At 38.4% G+C, this 23,393-nt stretch overlaps 1 protein-coding gene across 1 annotated transcript in view; it reads left to right on the top strand.

Moving 5' to 3' along the window:
• AKAP6 (A-kinase anchoring protein 6) overlaps positions 1-23,393 on the top strand; it is a 418,445-nt gene that overhangs the window by 72,099 nt on the left and 322,953 nt on the right. Inside the window, exon 2 of the mRNA XM_053711854.1 lies at positions 15,810-16,113. Coding sequence (XP_053567829.1) covers positions 15,829-16,113 — 285 coding nt within the window. The 5' untranslated portion in view covers positions 15,810-15,828. The remainder of the gene's footprint in view (positions 1-15,809; positions 16,114-23,393) is intronic.

Genomic DNA, 23,393 nt, shown 5'->3' with positions numbered 1-23,393 from the left:
GATTTTTCTGACGGACGTCAGAAAATCCAAGCTTCATGTTTCTTGCCTGTCTCTCCAGCCTGCTATTTGTCCATCTGTGGCTCAATGCATGGAGGTGAATGGACTGATGGTTGCCTCCATGGGCATTATTCCTTTTGCTCGGTGCCATCTGAGGCCTCTGCAGCTACGCATGCTCAGTCAATGGAACAGGGACCACTCAGATCTCTTGCAGAAGATAAATTTGGATTCCCCAACAAGAGTCTCACTCTCATGGTGGGTTTCACAGGCTTCCTGAGGCCTTCCTGGGTGATTGTGACCACGGACGCCAGTCTGTTAGTCTGGGGAGCAGTTTGGGATTTCTTAAAGACACAGGGTCTGTGGACTCCAGAGGAGTTGTCTCTTCCAATAAACATCTTGGAGTTGAGAGCAATTTTGTATGCTTTAATAGCTTGACCTCAACTAGCTTTGGTCCGATTTATTAGATTTCAGTCGGACAACATCAAACCCATCTCTGTGGGCTACATCAATCACCAGGGAGGAACTCGGAGTCTCAGGATTACCATCTCTCTGCCATCCACTTACCAGGGGTGGACAATTGGGAGGTGGATTTTCTAAGTAGGCAGACTTTTCATCCTAGAGAGTAGGCTCTCCACCCAGAGGTTTTCACAATGATAACTCTCAGGCAGGGGGTTGAGGAGTTGGATCTGATGGCCTCTCGGCAAAATGCCAAGCTTCCAAAGTATGGTTCAAGGTGAAAAGATCCTCAAGCCGTTCTGGTAGATGCTCTAGAGCAGTGGTCTCAAAGTACAGGCCCTGGGCCATATGTGGCCCTCAAGATAGTTTAATCTGGCCCTCCCTTGTTTATTAGGTAAATTATTAATTTGGCCCGTCCCATTTTTTAGGGTTCTAAGAGGTGTAAAATGTGATCTATATAGGCACTAACAAGATAAATATAAAGACAAACAAGAATTTTCCAGCGTAGACTCCGATTATACACTGCTTGGATAAATGCCACTTTTTATTCAGTTCCAGAATGATCACTTCACTTGGCGCTCACAAGATAAATATACACTGTGTATGTCTATTGTGGCCTAGAGCTCCTACCATGCACTAATAATTTGGTAAATGTCACTTTAAGTTTCTAGTATATCCAGTTCACAAGCACTCACTCTGTTCAAGTGGCCCCCATGGGTAAAGAACACTTGGCCAGTGGCCTCCAGATGCAATGAGTTTGATACCCCTGCTCTAGCGATTCCTTGGAGCTTCAACCTAGCATACCTGTTTCCTCTGTTTGTGTTGCTTCCACGAGTAATTGCTCACATCAAACAGGATAGAGCTTCTGTGATTCTAATAGCTCCTGCATGGCCTTGCAGGATCTGGTGATGATGTCATCTTTTCCGCCGTGGAAGTTACCTTTCAGGAAGGACCTTCTACTTCAGGGTCTCTTTCTTCATCCACATCTGGTTTCTCTGAAGCTGACTGCTTGGAGATTAAACGTCTAAGTTTGGCTAGACGTAGCTTCTCTGAGAAAGTCATAGATACTATGCTTCAGGCTCGTAAACTGGTTACTCGCCGAATTTACTATAGGGTATGGTCTAAATACCATCATTGGTGTGATTCAAAAGGTTTTTCTTGGAACAAAGTAAGGGTTTCTCGCATTTTGGCTTTTCTTCAGGAGGGCCTGGAGATGGGTTTGTCAGTCTGTACTTTGAAGGGTCAGATTTCTGCTCTGTCTATTCTTCTGTATAAACGTCTGGCAGTTCTGCCAGATGTTCAGTCTTTTGTTCAGGCCTTGGTCAGAATCAAGCCTGTGTTTAAACCTGTTGCTCCTCCTTGGAGTCTTAACCTTGTTCTTAGAGTTTTGCAGCAGGCTCCGTTTAAGCCGATGCAATTCTGTTAGTATTAAATTTCTATCTTGGAAGGTTTTGTTTCTTCTTGCTATTTCTTCTACTTGCAGAGTTTCTGATCTTTCGGCTCTGCAGTGTAATTACCCTTACCTTATTTTTCATGCTGATAAGGCGGCCCTTCGTACAAAGCTAAGGTTTCTCCCGAAGGTAGTGTCGGATCGCAATATTAATCAGGAAATTGTTGTTTCTTCTTCCCAGAAGGAACGTCTTTTGCATAACTTGGATGTTGTGCGTGCTCTTAAATTTTACCTTCAAGCAACTAAAGATTTTCTGCAGACTTCTGTTCTGTTTGTTGTTTTCTCTGGTAAGAATAGGGGTCAGAAGGCCACTTCTACCTCTCTTTCTTTCTGGTTGAGAAGTGTTATACGGTTAGTTTATGAGACAGCTGGACAGCAGCCTCCTGAGAGAATTATGGCTCATTCCATTAGAGCTGTTTCATCTTCATGGGCTTTCAAAAATAAAGCTTCTGTGGAGCAAATCTGTAAGGCAGCCACTTGGTCTTCTTTACATACTTTTTCCAAATTCTACAAATTTGATACTTTTGCATCAGCTGAGGCTTCTTTTGGGAGAAAGGTTCTTCAAGTGGTGGTGCCGCCTTCAGTTTAGGTCCGCCTGTCTTGTTTTCCCTCCCTATTCATTCTGTGTCCTCTAGCTTGGGTATTGGTTTCCACTAGTAATTAGAATGTTTTGTGGGCTCTCTATGCCATAGGAAAGAAAACAAAATTTATGCTTACCTGATAAATGTCTTTCTTTCCGGGCATAGAGAGTCCACGACCCACCCTTGTTTAAATTCAGATGACAGTTTTTTGTACAAACCTCAGGCACCTCTATATCCTTGTGTTACTTATTTTTCCGTTCCCTGCGGCCGAATGACTGGGGGTTATGGGTAAGGGAAGTGATACTTAACAGCTTTGCTGGGGTGCTCTTTGCCGCCTCCTGCTGGCTAGGTGTGAATGTCCCACTAGTAATTAGAATGTTTCGTGGACTCTCTATGCCCGGAAAGAAATACATTTATCAGGTAAGCATCAATTTTGTTTTTATATTAATGTATTTTCAATGACTTGTTATACCAGCTGCAGAGTATACAATGTATGAGAAATTGCTTTTTCATGCTTATCTTATATTTGTCTGGAAAACTAAAGCTCAATACAGAGAGAGAACAATAGAAAATTATCATTTATTACTTAACTATCCTGCAACCCACTCTGAGTGTAATTTCTTCTGCTGGCTGTGTTTACTTAGGCTATTCAATAGCTGAGTCTCCAGTATCAAAACTTTCAGTATAGGTTGGGAAACCACAAACTAAATCAGCTATTTCAAAGCCCAAAATAGGGGTAAATGAGCTACTTGTAAACAATTTAATACACTCCAGCAGGTAAAATGGATCATTGGGAACAATTTAAATGGGATAAAAAATTTGGGTGAACTGACCCTTTAAGAAAGAGTGCTGATTGCTTTGTGCCAAATTCAATACTCCCATCCCTGCTAAAATTCCTCAACTGGCATTAATGGCAGTTCTACTGGACCACCCCAGTGTCCTGAATTTTATGTTCCTTTGTTCCAGTGCAAGGAGACAGGCAAAGGAGAGAGAAGGGTTATTTAAATAAACTAAAGGTAGGTTTAGGAATCAAATGATCAAATGAGCTCCCCACCATTATCATTTTTGTGCTCACTAAGACAGTTTATAGGGCCCTGCTCTAAACAGTGTGTACAATTCTGCCTCCAAATGCATATCTGATCAAACATGACACTGCTTCTTGTCTCTTCCAGTCTCCTTTCCATTGCTCAGTATTCCAGGGTTCCCTCAAGGCTAAATCATTTCTTCTTATTGCAACATGATCTTGAGTGAGTTGTTTTTGGGCCTCTGCCAGATGCTTTCTTTAAAAGGACAAGGTACATTCCAAAACTCTAGTGATTATGTTTATATTCTGTCCCTTAAAGGGACATAAAACAGGTTGAGGTCTATGCATATCCTAAAAGGGCTAATTAATTAAAAATAGTTTGCATAAAAGAAATTGTTAATTTTTTTTTAAATAAACAAAATGAATTACATAGCTAAGCTGCCTGGAGAAGCCAACTCCCCCCCCCCTATCAGTGCTTAGACACAGGCATTGTATTTCAACTGAGTTCACAGCTTCAAGGCATGCTCCAGCAGATAATCCCTATGCATTTTTGCATTCTACCAAAACAATATTAGATATAGATACAGCCATAGAAGGAAATGTGTAGGGGAGTTAGAGCTTTAGTATTCAGAAACTAAAAAAAGGGTTAATGGCAAGGCACTGCAGTATAAATTTGCAGGCAAAGTAATTAAAGTACATATTATATTATTTTGTCTCTATTGCAACTTGTTTTATGTTCCTTTAATCGTGGTCAATTAGGTGTTTGTCTCTTGCTTGAGCAATCAGTGTCTACAGTGTAGCTAGATTACAGAATGCGCTTTTCTTTCTAGGGAATATAGGACAATTACAATTTGTACACAAAACAAAGGATTTAACAAAAAAAGCAGGCAAAATAAACCATTTAAAGGGACATGAAAGTGCATAAAAATGATCTGTGTTACAGATGATCATCATAAAGTATGGATACAGCTCAGTGCTATTATTTATACAGTTATGTTTATCAGTGATTTCCTTTAATTACATGACTGTGTTCCTGAGAACCCTCTGCAAATGGGTTAAAAACATAGTCAGCTTCAGCACAGCAATGCACTTTTGGGACCTAGCTGAACACATCTGGTGAGCCAATGATGAGGCATATCTGTGCTACCACCAATCACCAGCTAGTTCCTAGTACTGCTTTGTTCCTCCTGAGCCTATCAAGGGATGCTTTTTAACAAAGGATACCAAAAGAACAAAGTACATTTGATTATTAAGTACCTTGAAATGTCTCAGTGTTACACTTTGCTTTCTGGAATTCCCCTGATACTCTCACCAGTTATTTAGAACTTTTCTATTCTTTAGATGACTGGATCACTCTTTTGTTTATTATACATGCTGTAGTAGTATTGATTCTCTTTACACTGCATAGACTCATTCCATCTATATTGTATTTGAATTGAAGCGTCTGACATTTTGATGAGATGTAGCATATATGAATGAGAGCCCTAAACACAAGTAGTTTGTTGCATGTGTTTAAGGTTAGGTGTGCCATAAAACATGTTGAGATCTGTGCATATCCTAAAAAGGCTAATTAAGTTAAAATAGTTTGCATAAAAAAATGGTTTAAAAATTTCTGGCAAGTGTTTTAAAATAATGTTAAAAAATTTGCAAAATTAGTAACATAGCCATGCTGTCTGGAGAAGTCTGATCCACCCCCCCCCCCCTTATCAGTGTTTAGCATTAGAAACACAGGCATTGTATTTCAACTGAGTTCACAGCAGCTTATTTGCTTCTGGGCATGCTCCAGCAGATAAAGAGTGTTAAAGTATTGTATACCAAAGCAAATGTGGAGATAGTATCCAGTGTACAGTTAGAGCTGTACAGTACAGAAACGTAAAAGAAAGGGTTAATGGCGAGGGACTGCAGTATAAATTTGCAGGTAAAGTAATTAAGTATATATTATTATATTTTTCTCTATCCCAACTTGTTTTAGGTCCCATTATGTTGGAAACTCCTTTAGTTCCCTGATTTTGCTTTTTTACCATGTTCTTTGTTATCCTCTGTGTATAAAGTCTATTGCTTCTTGTGGTGCCTTAGGACCTGGGAAATCTGCAACTTCTGAACAAAGCTTCTCGTTGCCTCATATTTCTCTGAGTCGGAGGCCAGAGATACATGGAGCGATCGTGCACTCCATAGACAACCAGAATTAACTGATATCAAATAAATATAATTTTTTTTTTCATACCTTCCCCTCAAAATCTGATGTCCCCCAAAATCTCACTGCCCTTGCTTCAGGCTGAGTTGGCCTATGCCAGAATATGCCCCTAGTCACTAATTGTGTGAGGTCTGTTATTTAAGCAGATGCCTAGGTTGGCTCATAATGGTTTCTGCTCAGCTTTCAGAATCCAGTAACAAGCAGTAGCGAATACCAATGTGGTAACCGCAGATTTAAATAATATATGATAAAAAAAAGCTGCCATGACTGCAGGATGCTCCCCAGCCTTTCTTGTATAGTAACCCCCCCCCCCCTCTCACACACGCACACAATTTTAAATTAAAGAGAAAAAGCTAAATATTAAAAGTATGTTGCAAAGTAATTATGTTACAAATGCTTACAAATTGTATTGGAAATTATATTTTCAGTTAATATTGCCTACTGAGCATGAAGTCAAGAAATGCTTAAGGGACATGAAACACAATTTTGATGATTCCGACAGAGAATACCTTTTTAAACATCTTTTTCAATTTACTTCTATTATCTAATTTATTTTGTTCCTTTTGTATCCTTTGTTGAGAAGTATACATAAGTAATGGAGAACTCTTTCATACTTGCAATTGGAATGTATTGTTAAGTTTGGATTACCCTTGTTTCATTTGCTGTAATGCGACATTTTGCCTCAATAAACATTATTTTTTTAAAAAAAAAAGTATACCTAAGTAGCCACAGAAGCTGCCGATTGGTGGCTGCACATATATGCTTCTTGTCATTGGTGTTCAGCTAGCTCCCAGCTGCATTACTGATCCTTCAACAAAGATTACCAAGAGAATGAAGCAAGTTAGGTAATAGAAGTAAATTGTTAAATTGTTTAAACTGCTATTTCTGAATCGGAAAAGAAAAGTTTTGGGTTTCATGTTGAGTTGATAAGAAGACATAGATGTTTATAAATATGATAATAATAATAATACTGCACATTAAAGGGATATAAAATAATCTTATTGCTCTATTTCTCGTACCCTGTGTCTCACCCCTGCAATAAGGTTAAATCGCAGTTAAAAATCAGCACCAGACAAGCAATGTATTTCCACTCTAGAGCTAAATGTGTGCCACTTCTCATTAGCTCAGCAGCACCTGCTCAGCTCTGGAGAGTTTCAAAGCTGACTTAGGGGATTTAACACATAGTTGTATGCAATCAATAGAGCAATGAGTAAAAGCTTAAAGGGAAAGTGTACTATAAAATTGTTTTTCCAATAATGTGTTTCCAATTACTTTACCAGCTGCAGAGTATAAAATATATGAGAATTGGCTTCTTTGGGTGTATTTTTGTATATAAAATAAGTGATGTTTTTTTTACTTTAAAAACTACAACAAATTAAAATGGGTTGAGCTTGCAGGGAAATCAGATCTCCCTATTGTATCACTTTCTGTACACATAAATGCTTCTTAATATTATCTCTGTCTGTATGCCAAAGCCCAATACTTAAAAAGAACAATTAAAAATTAAGATTTTTTTTGCATATCTCTTACCTCCCACTGGAAGTGTAATTTCTTCTGCTGGCTATGTTTACACAGCTTTCTTATATTTAGTTGAAATAATTTTTTATTACAAAACATATACAGAGTATGTCACACATCATACATTTGTCATACAAATATCATCATCTCTATTTTCCTTTTTTGTTATGTGTCCATCAGTTAAGAGTCTATAACAGTTATTAAGTTTCCACAATCAGAGTTTGGAGGTAGCAAGGACTGCTAATAGGGTAGATGATGATTGGATATGTAGACCAGTGAGTTCTAACAGTCTGTGTGATTATTCATACGTTCATTAATAGCACCATGGATTAGGGAATGCAGCAGATCGTTACTAGAGGACATGAAAGTTTCCGTGGCATCCTCTTTCCCTCCATGGCGCTTTGCTATATTTTCTTAAAACTTTTCTACCCAATCCTCCCCTTCAATAAACCACAACAACAATGAACCATAAACATCCCCCCCCCCCCTCTCACTCAATGTGTTTCCAAACATCAACTTGCCTGTTTCATCATTTCACCTGTCGACGATCCGGGGAGAGAGCCCCACCTCTCCTGCACCTTTATAGTTGTCTGCAGTCAATTGTCATTTCTCAACCCCCTCTACGGTGTATATGCTACCTTGGTTCTAAATTGGTACTGTGGCTATCTTCCCTTTCTGTGTCAGGCTAGTGTCCGCTTAAAATCCAATAATTCCAGATCTTTAAGAATTGTTCGTGGTTAGCTTGAATGAATGAGGCTGTTTCAGATAGTTTGTATATTGTCTTAATCTTCTCCATAACCTCTCCCCATGTGGGTGCCCCTACCTTCCAATAACGCGCCACACATATCCTAGTAGCTGTGCATAGAATGTGTATGAATGTGTTCGTGGCTGAGTTGAAGGGTTTTATATGTTCATTTAATAAAGCTTGAGTCGCGGTTAGGGAGATACTTTCTGAAAGCACCTCACTCAGCAACTTAGATAGTTTAACCCATAATTGACGTACCTGGGGGCATTCCCACCACATATGGATATATGTTCCTGCCTCTTCGCAGCCTCTATAACAGTGTCTGCTGCTAGCCTGAGTATAGTGTGATGTGACCATTGGAGTAAGGTACCACCTAAAAACAGTCTTGATGCAATTTTCTTTCAGATCTGCACTGATCATACCCCTACCTGAGCCCTTAAAGATTTCCTCCCATTCCTCCTTGGAATATGTTATATTAATGTCTCTTTCCCACTTCATCATTAGGGGAGATTTAGCAGTGTGTTTGGCTGTCTGTAGAGTTATGTATAGGGTAGAGATTAAACCTCTATGGCGCGAATCAGCGCTACACAGTTTTTCTAGTGACGTTAGGTGTTGTCTGGAAAGTTTGGGTAGGACCCCATTTATGGTGGATGCGATCTGTAGGTATAGGAACCAATGCAGTTTATCTGGCAATATTTTTTCCTGTATTTGTTGGTGAGTGGCTAATTTCCCTTTATGGAGAAAATCTGCTAGTCTATAGAGCCCCTTATTTGCCCATTTACTAATTAGTCTCTGAAAGTCTGGGCCCATCAGTGTCCTTAATGGTCTCATTAATGAGTCGGATGGCAGGAGCTTTAATTTGTCAGATATCGAGTGCCACATTGACATCATCTCTCCTGTTATTTTCGAGGCGTCAGTCAGCTTAGGTATGTTTTTCGGGTGTTCCCATAGGATATCTTCTGAGTGTTTATATCCTGCTATTAAAGTCTCCACCCTCACCCAAATCAATTCTTTTTGTTTTTTGCTCATTAAGGTGGTCTGTGCTAGTCTCGCTGCTTGATAATAATTGAGCAAATTTGGTATCCCCACTCCTCCCAGCTGTTTATGTTGCATTAATACTTGTGAGGGTATTCTAGCCTTTTTGTTTCCCCTTATAAATCTAATTAGATCTGATTGAAGTTTATTTAATTCTAGGAGTGGAATCCTAATCGGTAAGGCCCTAAAAAAATATAGCAGTCTGGGAAGAACGTTCATCTTGACCGCCGACATTCGGCCGTACCAAGAGAAACCCCAGCTTTCCAGGTTTTAACCTCCTTTCTGATTATCTTGTACAGAGGAACATAGTTTAGTTTATAGAGGTCTGAGGTATCACCTGACAATTTGACCCCCAGGTATTTGATTGCCCCTTTAGCCCATTCAAACGAAAAATTAGCTTCAATGGTCTTTTTGGTATGGGCAGGGAGGGCGATAGCTAGCGCCTCGCATTTTTCCTGATTGACCTTATATCCTGAAATGTCAGCATAATCCTGTAAAATACGATATAAGTGGGGTAGGGATTCCATTGGTCTGGTCAGGGTAAGAAGGATGTCATCAGCAAATAAAGAAATTTTAAATTCTTCGGTACCTAACAAAACTCCGTGTACTTCTGGGGTTAAGCGAATCACCGCTGCCAGAGGCTCTATGCATAGAGCAAATAAAAGCGGCGATAAGGGGCAACCTTGCCTTGTCCCATTACGTATATCAATCCTTTTAGACTGGTAGCCTGCCGCTCTAATGTGTGCAGTGGGGTTAGAATAGATGCTTTTGATAGCTTGAACGAATGGGCCACGAAATTCCAATTTGTCTAAGACCTCGAACATAAAATCCCAGTCTATTCTATCGAACGCCTTCTCTGCGTCCAAAGATAGGACCAGAGAAGGCGTTTTTGTCTTGTGGAGGTAGTCAACCAGGGAGATTGTACGTCTTATATTATCAGGGGCTTCTCTTCCCGCTATGAACCCCACCTGATCCGGGTGGATCAAGGTCGGCAGGTGTGTTTTGAGTCTATTTGCCAAAATTTTACTAAAAATTTTTATATCTTGGTTGATTAGGGATATGGGCCTATAACTTTGGCACAATTTTGGATTTCTTCCTGGCTTAGGTATCACCACTATTTTAGCCTGTAAAATTTCTGTTGGGATTGTCTTACCTTGGAGAATGTCATTGCAGAATGTTACAACGTGTGGGGTTAGGATGGATTTAAAAAGTTGGTAATATTCCCCTGGAAACCCGTCTGTGCCCGATGCTTTTTCAGCTTTAAGTTCCCTAATAGCTATAAGGACCTCCCTGGTCGACACCCCCACATTCAGTTCGTCCCTAACTGTTTTATCAATTGGTGTTAGATTAGCCTTATCTAAAAATCTATGCAGTGTCTGTCTCGTCCTGTCATTTTGCGTCGTTTTTCCCCCGTCATAAAGTTGGGCATAATATTGAGCAAAGCTATCAGCTATTTCTTGTGGGTTTGAAGTACATGTTCCGTCCTGTTTTTGTAGGATTGGTATAGAAAAGGATTTTGTCTGTTCCCTGAGCTTATGCGCTAAATACTTGTCTGGCTTGTTAGAGTAGAGAAAATAGTTTGCTTTCAACCTGTGAGCTGCCCTAAGAGATGCCCTATTCATAATGGTTGATAATTCTACTCTCTTTGCTTGTAGGTCTTGGAATACCGTTTCTGACTGGCCCTGTTGATGTTGTTTTGTGAGCGAATCTATTTGAGCCTGTAGAGAGTCTATCTGTGATCTATTAGCTTTGGTGAAGGCCGCCTTTTCTTTTATGAGTAACCCTCTAATGAAAGGCTTGTGTGCTGCCCAGGTGTTAATCGGATTGGAGGTGGTACCCGTGTTTAATGTCCAGTATTCTGACATCGCTTGTGAGATAGAGTTATGTATACCTGGTTTTTGTAAAACATAAGGGTCAAAATTCCAGGAACGTGCTGTGCTAATCTGGAATGTTTCTTTAATGTGGATTTGAACTATGGAATGGTCTGACCAGGCGCATGCATGGATGGTAGAGGATGATAAGTCAGGAAGCCAGATCTGGCTCACGTAAATGTAGTCTAATTTTGAGTATGTTTTATGAGCATGCGAATAATAGGTGTAGTCTACCGTTCTCCCATATAGAGTGTCCCAGGAGTCTAGTATGTTGTGAGATAGAAAGACCTCTCTTATTTTATTTACCATAGAGTTATGTCTAAGTTGTTTCTGAGTCAGTTTGAGCTTTCTTATATTTAAAGGGACATACCCATATGCTAAAGAACTTGAAAATGATGCAGCATAACTGTAAGAAGCTGACAAGAAAATATCACCTGAACATCTCTATGTAAACAAACGGGAAGATATTTCACCCTTAAATGTATTCAGATCACAACTGTAAATGTTATACAAGGGAAAGAAAGAAAAGCCGCAGTCAAAACACTCACTTTAGAACAATATGTATATAAGGATAGGAAAAAACTGAGACTTAAAATGTAACTTTTATTTGATCAAAAGGGTAAAAAGTCTGAAAATAACGGAAACAAGTACACACCAAGCACAACACACAAAAATGTATTAAAAATGGCACAGATCAGACCTGTGTGAGTCTGCAATGCATGAGCAGTCACTATAATGTTATCAGAGAAGTGGTGCTAAAAAATATTGGGTGACCCTTTATATAATAAACAAATTGCTAAAACAGATCTGGCAGGGACGCAGTCCCAAATATAGTATAACTGTAGGAATATAAAACAGAAGATTCGTCCCCTAATAGCACTCTGGTAGCTAGTAAAAGACCAATGTGGAACAACTTTCACACATTATGAGGACACTCTAAATAATGTATAAAAACGATAGAAGGTACCATATTAAAGTCGGGATATAGTCCCATATAATCTATAATAAGTTATAATACTTAGAAGAAGCGCCCTGCTAAGTACAAAAAACTAGCTACAATGCATATGTGGAACAAATGTCACACATAATTTTTAACAGCTCACAACAGGTAGAAGTCGCCTGATGCGCATTTTGCCATAGCTTTGTCAAAGGAGAACAGGATACCAGTTGGACCTAGCCTTATAAAGGAGAAGCTAACCAATCCATAACAGGTATGCGACGCACACCCACATATAGGCCTTTGACAAAGCAGATGCGAAATGCGTGGCAGGCGTTTGCACTGCCCCTCTCCTTTGTGTTAAAATTTAGATTAACGTGTTGGCCTTAATTGGCACTTTGTAGTTTCTAGTGGGTTCTGTATAACTTAGTTCGGGGTCTTATCCCTAATGGCTATTTTAATATAGATACTTACCTTATTGTTGCTTAGGGATTGTGTATCCTGCATCTAATATTGCTCTAATATTGATTTAATAATATAGCCTCATACCTTAACGTACTTATGGACAGCGTACTCTAGACTACATACTTACCTACCTGAAAAACGATATTTACAGGGTTATCCTGCTTCTAGGGAGAGGTAGCAGCGCTCTAATCTTTTTTTATTTTAAACATTAATCACTCAACTTTTTTTATTTGGTGGCATGGTCCACATTGATAATTTTTTAACCATATATATATATAAAGGTTATGTTTTATTTTAAAATAGTTTTCCTGGCTGCTTTTGCTTGTTTGTACTTTGCTCCTCCCCTGCCCAATTTCACTATGAATGTTGAGGGCGTGCCATGGGGCTTGCAAAGTTGCGTTGCTAGCCTAAACCTGTCTGCCTATCTGTGCTCACTGCTCAGTGACGTGTGGAGCAGTGGAGTCACTCACTGCTGTGCTTTCTCTCTAAACGGGAACCGGAAAATCGTAAGGGGGATGCCTGGCACCTGACTGTCTGACACTGTCTCTAAAGTGAAGGAGCCACGTATGATGCCCACCAGACCGGTTTGGTTACGGTACACTAAGTGCACACTGAAGAGGTAGGAGGGGAGGGCGGGAAGGAGTCTGGGGGTGGGCAGAGTGCAGAGGTGATTGGCCATAAGATGCGGTAGGCACGCGGCCTGGGCTGTGCATTGACAGACTTGGTACAGAGTCAGAGAGCAGAATTTTCAAAGTTTGCGTGTCTAAACCTTTTCTTTAGTGATTTATTACTAGAGTGCACTCTTTATCTTTCATTTGATAGGGATCAGCTTTAGGCATGAGCTTTATAATTAATGCAGTGCAGTTTACATATTTTGTAAGTGTGTGTGTCTGAGTGTTTGTGTGTGTGTCTGAGTGTTTTGTGTGTATGTCTGAGTGTTTTTGTATGTGTGTCTAAGTGTTTGTGTGTGTCTGAGTGTTTTTGTGTGTGTGTCTAAGTGTTTGTGTGTGTGTCTAAGTGTTTGTGTGTGTGTGTCTAAGTGTGTTTCTGAGTGTTTGTGTGTGCATCTGAGTGTGTTTTTATGTGTGTCTGAGTGTGCCTGTGTGCCTGTTTTTTGTGTTTGTGTGTGTCTGCTTTCTGTCCATTGGAGAAGTTTGCCTTTTCTATGAAATCCAGTAAAAAATTGCAGTAAAAAAAAAACCATTACTGGGGGGGGGGGGGTGACACCAACCCTAGTGACGCCACACTAAGAAAGTCACAATGTTTATTCAAGATACTTATAATCTCTTTGTGTCTTTCATCAAGTGGTGATAAATCTAACTTTCTTATCAAAGCCTATATGGATGTAGCCTGAACTAGAAGTGGGCTAGGAGAACCACTAAAGAAAGTACCACTAAAGCAGTACTACACCACCTTGGTACACAAATGGGGCACTAAGCGCCCAGCGGGGTCTTGGCCGTGGTATAGTGATAAGTCACAAATTGTTCCTATCAATTGAGTGTAATTTGTAATCCCAGGTTCAGTGAAAATATGATGTAGAATTTCCAAGCGTATACTTAGGTAGAATCCAATATAGTTATGTTATAGATGATCCCTCATTAGTGATGGTGTAGGAGAAAAAAAGGGATGTGACCGAAAGCTCAAAAAATAGTGCAAAATAGTGAGAGAGAGAGAGAGGAAAAAAAAGGATAATCCTTCAACAAAGGATAAAAAAACAAAAATGTAAAAATGTGAAAAATGTTTTAGCAGAAATTGCCAAAAGATGCCATTGATGAAAAAAGATGAAAAAATGTGTTGAGGTTAGGATAAATACATTCATAGGTGCAATATAAGTCTAAGTGATGAAAGTTAGTGAATGAAAAATTATTCTCAAGGTTCAGTTGCGTGTTGCGAGATTAGTGCAGCTGGGTGCTGCAGGGTTAGTGCTGCGACCACAGGTGGAAATCCAGAGATTTTAGTGGATGTTCTGCTCCTAGCTGGATTTATCTGTGAAAGATCTGCTCCTAGCTGGATTTATCTGTGAAAGATAATCAATATAGTGTAGTATGCTCAAAGTAGATAGAAATGTAAAAATAAGGCTTACCAGATGCTTGGTCAACGCGTTTCGGTCTCTCACAGGCCTTTTTCAAGACTCAGGCAACATCCATACATTCTTAGAGTTCCTTATTGACAGCTAGAGGTCAAGACAGCTGGAGCATATAGGATTACACAGGCGCTAGGTATATATTCCATCAATCCTTTTCTTATCAAAGCCAGTGCTTTTACTTTTTGGTATAAGTAGATTTTCTCTGTCCATGTGTAAAGCCCTATGAAAGGCTTTCTTAATGACTTTGCAGGTATAACCCCTGGATTTGAGTCTTAACTTCAATTCTTTGGATTGTGAATAGAAAGTATGTATATCAGAACAGTTCCTTTTAAGTCATAGTAATTCCCCAACTGGTATGGCTTTTTTGGTATGGCTTTCTGTCTTAAGGTGCCCTGTCCTGTCTTTGATTATTTTAATGTCCAAAAACTCAACCTGTTCCAGGCTCATAGAGCAAGTAAGTTTCAAGTTCAGATCATTTGTGTTTAAGATGTTCAACCATTCCCTAAAAAGCTGTTTACAAACTTTCCATAGGATCAAAAGATCATCTATGTACCGCAGTCTAACATCTATGTACAACAGTAAATGCTCTGTGAACAATTTCCTTCAGCTACTGTCTAGCTGCAAATTGAACCCCCCAACACAAAAAACAATAACAATAGCCAATCAGCATCAGCAGTGCTGAGGTCATGCACTGCTTTACTGTAATCTCATGAGATTTCACTGAAATATTGCAAGATTTCAGGGAAATAACATGACTGTGCCTGCACATGCCAGATGCATGCTCTATTGCAAGTCCTGGGAATAGCATCCTGATTGGCTGTTTAAAGTTCCTTTACAATGGGATGTGGCTGCTGAGGAAATTATGAGGCAAATAGCTTTCTTTTTTAACATAGAGATGCTCAGGTGATATTTTCTAGTCAGCTTTTTACAGCTATACCTCATCACTTTCAAGTGCTTCAACATTTGGGTATCATGTCCCTTTAAGTATATAAACTTTCAGTATAGGTAGGGATAGCACAGAGAAAATCAGCTCAGATGCAGATATAATGTTAAATGAGCTATTTGTAAACTATTTAATACACGCCAGCAGGTAAACTGTCCCTTTAAAAAAAAAACTTTCCAATATACTTAAATTATGAAAACATGCACATTCTTTTTATATGCACACTTTCAGAGGTTACAGCACCTACGAAACATGTACAAAAATGCACAGTATAAACGTATATGCATTTTGTGATTGGCTGATGACTGTCACATGATACAGGGGGATGGAAAATTGGATTCACTTTGAAATTTGCTAGAAAATATAGTACTGTTCATTTCAAATTCAAAGTAAGTGCTATTGTATTTTCTTTTTATGGTGTATTTGTCAATTATTCAGTTGTACTGTATCAAGTGGTCCTTTAAGTAAAGTTTACAATTTAGTAATTACTGTGTTTGCTTTCTCCAGGTATGACCCCCTATTCACTATGAGTCTAACACTGACCCCATCCAGGTCCCAGGACACAATTATGATGGAATCTTCAGCCTCCCACGTTCTCAGTGATGTGGAGCCTACTATGGGGCAAGACTGTAGCCGGCAATATGAGAGGCCTCCGCCACTCCACACAGGAGCTGACTGGAAGATCATCCTGCATCTCCCTGAGATAGATACCTGGATCCGTAGCACATCGGAGAGAGTGAGGGGGCTCACACAATCTGTGCAGGAAGACCCCCAGAACAAGCATGTGGATGTGCATCTAATGCAGCTCAAGGTGGGGATAGAGTCTAGCAATGTGTACAATTTCATGTAGAATTTATCTAAACCCTGTGGATCCAGAATCTGGAGTATAGTCTAGAAGCAGACAAGCCAGATAGTTACATTTCCCAGAGCTTCCTACTGTCCTGGAATCTTTCCTTCCTCTATTTATGTCCTATAAAACCAGAGGCCACCCAGACCTCTTCCAGAAATGCCAACCCTATCTAGACTTCACTTTCCCACCCAGACCCACCGCTAGACCTTAACAGTTCACACCCCTGGTGTGTCAGTCCTGTTATTAAGTTCTGAGTATTGGGAGGTATGCTTTTCCCTTTAATACATAATTTCAAAACACCTTGTTAGGCTGAACTTGGAGTGGAAGAAGTCAAGCACAAAGCTAAATATAAAGGGATGTGTGCCTGGTCGGGGACCTCACATACTCCCTCTTCCTGCTTTTATTTTGATAACCCCCCCCCCCCCACTCCCTTCTTTACCTCTCGCCTTGCACATTCAAGGTTTGGGGGTGCTACAGTAATAAATGGGAGGGGCAAAGCCCCACTAACGCCATTCACTATTCTAAAATTGAGGGGATGTAAAAAATAAAGATTAATTTTATTCTTTTACTATCATTTAAATCTAATTAAATAATTTTAAGAGAAAAAAAACTGCAGCAATAATTCATATATAATTCATTAACTGTTGTGTTTTAGTTTCTCTTTGGCTGCTAATTTCTTGCTTCTTTGAAAATGTGTGAACATTTTGTAGAGAGGCTATTGAAAAATCCTATGATAAACATGTTTATTTTAGTTGTATTAAATGCTCAGCTATAATTTGTTGTTATAATGTTTTTGAATTCAATCAGGGTTTGTTATTCAATTGAGACCCTTAAAAAAGCTGGTGTATGAATTCAAACTGATTGGAAGGGACCCCAATGTTTATTATCACTTCTATACATGGTGACAAGGAAAGCCTAAAAAAGACATAATTATATTAAATGGACATGAACCCCAAAATGTCTCATGATTCAGATGGAACATACACATTTAAACAACTATACAATTTACTTCTATCACCAAATTTGCTTCAGTCTCTTGGTATATTTTGTTGAAGGAGCAGCAATGCACTACTGGGGGCTAGCGGATCACGATGGCTGAGACAATGACGAGATGCATATATGTGCAGCCACCAATCAGCAGCTATCTCCCAGCAGCGCTAATAAAAGCTAAAGGTGCTAAATTGAGAACAGATTAAAATAATTGCTATGCAAACGAATTGAGATAAAATAAGATAAATTTACTTGCTTTGCAAATATAATTAAAACAAACAATCATGGAAGTACATGTCCTGCAAAAAAATGAAAAAATGAAAAAACATAGAGAATTTAAGAATCGGACGTCTCTGATGTATAAAAAACACAGAATTAAAATAAATACTACTGTTGCCAATATAAACCTTGTCTCAGTATTATGTAGAGGAAGTCGGCATCAAAACTAAAGTCCTCAGATGATTTCAAAAGAGAACCGAAGCCTGGTAAATGCAAACCCGTTTTTACCTTTAGGTGTACCGTCCGTGTATTAAGAATCACCTCCGTGAGGCGTATGCATATCCCGTGACGTCACTGATCGGGAGGCGTCGTCTCTGTAGGGAAATCCTATTGGTCAGGATAACTTGACAGATGAACTATAGCGGCCGCTATATTGTAGATGGTGAACCCCGCTCTTAGTGCAGGATCGCACGCAGGGTCACAGTATATCCAGATTTCTTTTGTAGATCTTATAGTGAACGGACTTTGATGTGTGACTTGAAACCGGCTTTAACTTAAGCACATGGCCCTTCACAATGTAGTCCTCGTGTTCTCCGTGGGTAGCTGAAAAATCTTTCACTCCAATAAAGAATTAAAGTCCTTATAGACAATATATGAAGTGTAAGGCAGCTGTAACTTTCATCAACGCGTTTCTCCCTCTTACAGGGCTTTCTCAAGATGAATTAGCTCCAGTTACAGCCTCCTTTTAAACAGTTCAGACTCATACCTATTGGTCAGGTGAGATTACTTTATCTGACAGGTGTGCTCATTACAATTGATCTATTGGCAACAGTACTGGCAACTTGGGAAAAAAAATATATATAATAAGAGACAAAACACTTTATAGAATTAGATTTGAGAATATATCTAGAAATGCTTAAATTTTCATGCATTTGTATATTAGCGGCAATTTGCAATCAAATAAAAATAAAGGTATAACTCCAATTTAAAAAAGCTTTCCAAGAACAGTATTATTGTTACTGAAAGGAGGGTTTAAGAGAGCGACAAAACATCCTCACTAAAGTGGTCAAAAATGTGACAAGGTACTAGAAGTAATTATTTACTAATGTGCATAAAAAAAAGTAAAAAGAGTATATTTATATATGCTGCGAACCAATATAGAGAAAATATATAACTGCAGTTTTCCTGCCAATATGAAAAATTATATATGTGCTTACAATGAAACAGATAAACTAATCTAGTTTATAGATAGTGAACAATATTAAGTTATGAAAATGTAACAGAAGTCTTGTGACTTATAAAGGTGTATACATATATACCCCATAATACAGAGGTATCCAAATTATCATGTGACTAATTTTAGACATTTAACTTTAAAATAGTGAGAATCAAAAGTTTGGTGGAAATTAAATAGAAAATAAATAAAAATAAGAAATAGAATAGTACAAAGTCGTACTTAAGCCAAAATTAATCTAAAACAAAGGGTGAGATGTCGAGTTCAGAGTTCAAACCAGCTGGATATAAAGTGTCATATTTATATATGTATCCCGCTTCTTTTATACATAGTAGCTTATCTATATTGCCTCCTCTCCAGTGGCACTTAATATGCTGTATTCCCCAGAAAGTTAAATCCTTTGTCTGCCCTTTGTGTACTTCTTTGAAATGCTTGTAGAGTCTAGTATCTTCCCTTTCTTTCTCTATACATAACAGGTGCTCCCTGATCCTATCCTTTAGCATCCTTTTTGTTTCTCCAAAATATATTAAATTGCAAGAACATTGGAGTACATAAATGACCCCTTTTGTCGTGCATCTGCTAAGTTCTTTTATTTCAAACAGATCACCTTTAGGTGGAATTTTTATAGAGTTTTTCTTACAGCTATGCTGGCAGGCCTTGCACGTATAGCAGGGGAAAAAACCTGCCACTTTCTTTCCTGCAATATCTAATTGTGTATTCAGACTTATTTTATTCTCTTGAAAAGTACTAGGAACTAGTATTTGTTTTAAATTTCTTGATTTTCTGAAAACTAATCTTGGTCTATCAGTCAAATTCTTCCCTATAATGGGGTCCGCTTGTAGAATGTGCCAGTGTTTATTAAGAATTTTTCTGACCAATAGGTATGAGTCTGAACTGTTTAAAAGGAGGCTGTAACTGGTGCTAATTCATCTTGAGAAAGCCCTGTAAGAGGGAGAAACGCGTTGATGAAAGTAACAGCTGCCTTACACTTCATATATTGTCTATAAGATCTACAAAAGAAATCTGGATATACTGTGACCCTGCGTGCGATCCTGCACTAAGAGCGGGGTTGACCATCTACAATATAGCGGCCGCTATAGTTCATCTGTCAAGTTATCCTGACCAATAGGATTTCCCTACAGAGACGACGCCTCCCGATCAGTGACGTCACGGGATACGCTTACGCCTCACGGAGGTGATTCTTAATACACGGACGGTACACCTAAAGGTAAAAACGGGTTTGCATTTACCCGGCTTCGGTTCTCTTTTGAAATCATCTGAGGACTTTAGTTTTGATGCCGACTTCCTCTACATAATACTGAGACAAGGTTTATATTGGCAACAGTAGTATTTATTTTAATTCTGTGTTTTTTATACATCGGAGACGTCCGATTCTTAAATTCTCTATGTTTTTTCATTTTTTCATTTTTTTGCAGGACATGTACTTCCATGATTGTTTGTTTTAATTATATTTGCAAAGCAAGTAAATTTATCTTATTTTATCTCAATTCGTTTGCATAGCAATTATTTTAATCTGTTCTCAATTTAGCACCTTTAGCTTTTATTAGCGCTTCTCCTTTTTTTCATTCTTTCACATATCTTTTTTCCCTAATTTGAGGGACTTTAGGGTTGGAGTAGCTTGGTGCCTCTCGCGCACACTTTAACACACTTGCACACACCAGTACACAAAATGGTGCAGACAATTATGTTAAAGGCGGCCTGTAAAAACAAGACTCATTACATTATTTTCTCACAGAAGAAAGTAAACCTTAACATTTTTGGGAAGAAATTACTATATAGTATTTATAATTATACCACAAAGCTGCATAAAAAAAAAACCCAATTAAAGGGATAGAAAGGTCAAAAAACTAAAGGTGCATAAATGCATTTCAATTTGAAATAGAAGCATTTTTGCAATATACTTTCATTAGCAAAAATGCGTTTACTAAAAGTCATTTCTGTTTTTCTGCAGCGTATGCACATATGCTGTGAGGGTCAGTGCCCCAGTATTTAAACACCACTGCTTGCTCAGAGAGCTGTCTGTGGCTTGTGTGTATTGCTTCTTTATGTTATATAAGCCACCACTGACTCTCGGAGGTGTGAGGTGTTTGAATACCGGCGCCTGGACCTTCACAGGATATGTGCATATTCCGCAGAAAAACAATTAACCCTGACCCTACATTGAATGGGTATTGATTTGATCAGTTTTCTAGTGTTTTGATATTCATCTTTTAGCCTCGTTAATAACATCCTGCACTAGACGTGTGCATAGCTTGTAGTCATCTTTAATGGGGACACAAGGGACATGAAACACTAAACAAATGCTAGATAGAATGACTCATTCAAAGAAAAAAATTAGTCTGTGAATAACATGTAGATGTATTTTTTAAAGTTGTATTAGTTTAAATATTGACAAAATAAGTGTAAAGTTTTGATGTCTGTAAAACAATGGGAGGGGCCATGTTGTAACTTAGGTTACCTTCTCTGCTGTGGCCAATTAGGGGCAGTTATAAATAAGTCACTAGAGTGTGCAGCCAATGGCTGTGTGCAATATAACAGTGTTCTGCACTTCCATTTCTAACAGGAACTGAAACGCTCACAATTTCAGAATGGAATTACAGAAAAAGGGGACAAAATAAATAATGAAAGTAGAATGTAGAGATTCTTTTATATATAGGGTTTATCATTTTATATTAATATCTTAAAGTGTTTAATGTCCCTTTTAATCATAGGATTCCCAGCAACCTGTAATTATACCACACTATGTGATCACTTCTGACCAGAAATAATATAATATGAATTTGTGGGCAGGAACATCACACACAAATAAGTCACTTATTTATCTATTCTATTCCCTTCAACATTCCCCAGAAGTTCTAGGAAAATTCCCATGTATACATCACTGGGTAATAAAACACCAGTGAGTCAGCAGTTTGAGACTTTTATGTTGGAGACTTTTACTTTAGTAGTGGTCAATGTAAGGTCAAGGGTGTGACCGCTCATGCGCCCCGCAATGCTACTTTATACCTGTAATATAGAAAGCTTTCTCTTTTTATTTTAATTCAGCTGGATTTAATTGTTATTATCTTGAATTTATAAAGTGCCAAGATATCATTCTGTGCTATGGTATATGATACACTGCAAAAGACAATTAAATGAATAATAAAGTGGATGGTGTCCGCTCTACCTGTGAGCTGAATTCTGTTGTAGACCTTTAGTGGGTAAACAAGCAGAACGTGAGTCTGCACCATACATACTAGCTGCTGCTTTATTGTCGCTATGAAGGTTTACTCGTCTTTAGCAAACGTTCTGCAGAATGCATCCCAATTTTACAAATTTCTATGCAATTTATTATCATATAGCCCCACCTAGTGGTTCCTTTGATGCACTGTAAACAGTGTGCACTGTATTCTGCATTGAAGGCCGCACATTCACCGTTCAATCCAGCAACCTGTTGACTTCCAGATAAACGAATAACATCTTCAAATGAAGGGGCTTATTTTGTTGTTTTTCAAAGATGGAAAAAAACTACTTGACCAGAAACACAATCGTAATGGAGGGAGATAAAAAGATAGAAAGATGCATTATAATTAGTTTTAAATTAAACAGCAAGTTATAGACAGTTATGTCCTTTTGTAACATTTTTTAACAACCACAAAATATTCAGTCTACAACCTAGAATTGGGGATGGTAAAGGCAGTCAAAACTCAATCTTAAACTTTCATGATTCATACAGAACATGCATTTCTTAAAAAACAACTTGCCAATTCGAACGTGCACAATCTTTTTATCTGCACACTTTCTGAAACACCAGCTCATACTGAGCATGTGTAAGAATTCACAGTTCATACTTCATACGCCGTCTATGCATTTTCTCATTGGTTGATGGCTGTCACATGATGCAGAGGGAAGAAAAATGGTACAAACTTTGAAATTTGTCAGAAAAAAATCAGCTACTCATTTGAAATTTAGACTCAGTGCTTGCACATTATTTTTTACTATGCATTTGCTGATTATACAATTCTACTGTATTTACTAACTAATTTAAAATGCATTTTTTAAATAAATTAATTAAAATGTGATTAAAATTTGATTTTTTTTAAAAATATATTTTAAAGACATTATCTTTAGCAAATGTATAATTATAATGTAATGTGGCCCAATCTTACCTTTAGTGACAGTATCATTGTATAAACCATTAGTGATGCCCATGTTAGTGACACATTGTATAAAGCGTTAGTGATGCCCATGTTAGTGCTACATTGTATAAATCATTAGTGATGCCCATGTTAGTGCTACATTGTATAAAGCATTAGTGATGCCCATGTTAGTGCTACATTGTATAAATCATTGGTGATGCCCATGTTAGTGCTACATTGTATAAAGCATTAGTGATGCCCATGTTAGTGCTACATTGCATAAATCATTAGTGATGCCCATGTTAGTGCTACATTGTATAAATCATTAGTGATGCCCATGTTAGTGCTACATTGTATAAATCATTGGTGATGCCCATGTTAGTGCTACATTGCATAAATCATTAGTGATGCCCATGTTAGTGCTACATTGTATAAAGCATTAGTGATGCCCATGTTAGTGCTACATTGTATAAAGCATTAGTGATGCCCATGTTAGCACTACATTGTATAAAGCGTTAGTGATGCCCATGTTAGTGCCACATTGTATAAATCATTAGTGATGCCCATGTTAGTGCCACATTGTATAAAGCGTTAGTGATGCCCATGTTAGTGCCACATTGTATAAAGCATTAGTGATGCCCATGTTAGTGCCACATTGT

Source organism: Bombina bombina, chromosome 1 (genome assembly GCF_027579735.1).
Source record: "Bombina bombina isolate aBomBom1 chromosome 1, aBomBom1.pri, whole genome shotgun sequence".
Classification (NCBI taxonomy): domain Eukaryota; kingdom Metazoa; phylum Chordata; class Amphibia; order Anura; family Bombinatoridae; genus Bombina; species Bombina bombina.
This window is presented reverse-complemented; position numbering and strand designations above follow the sequence as displayed.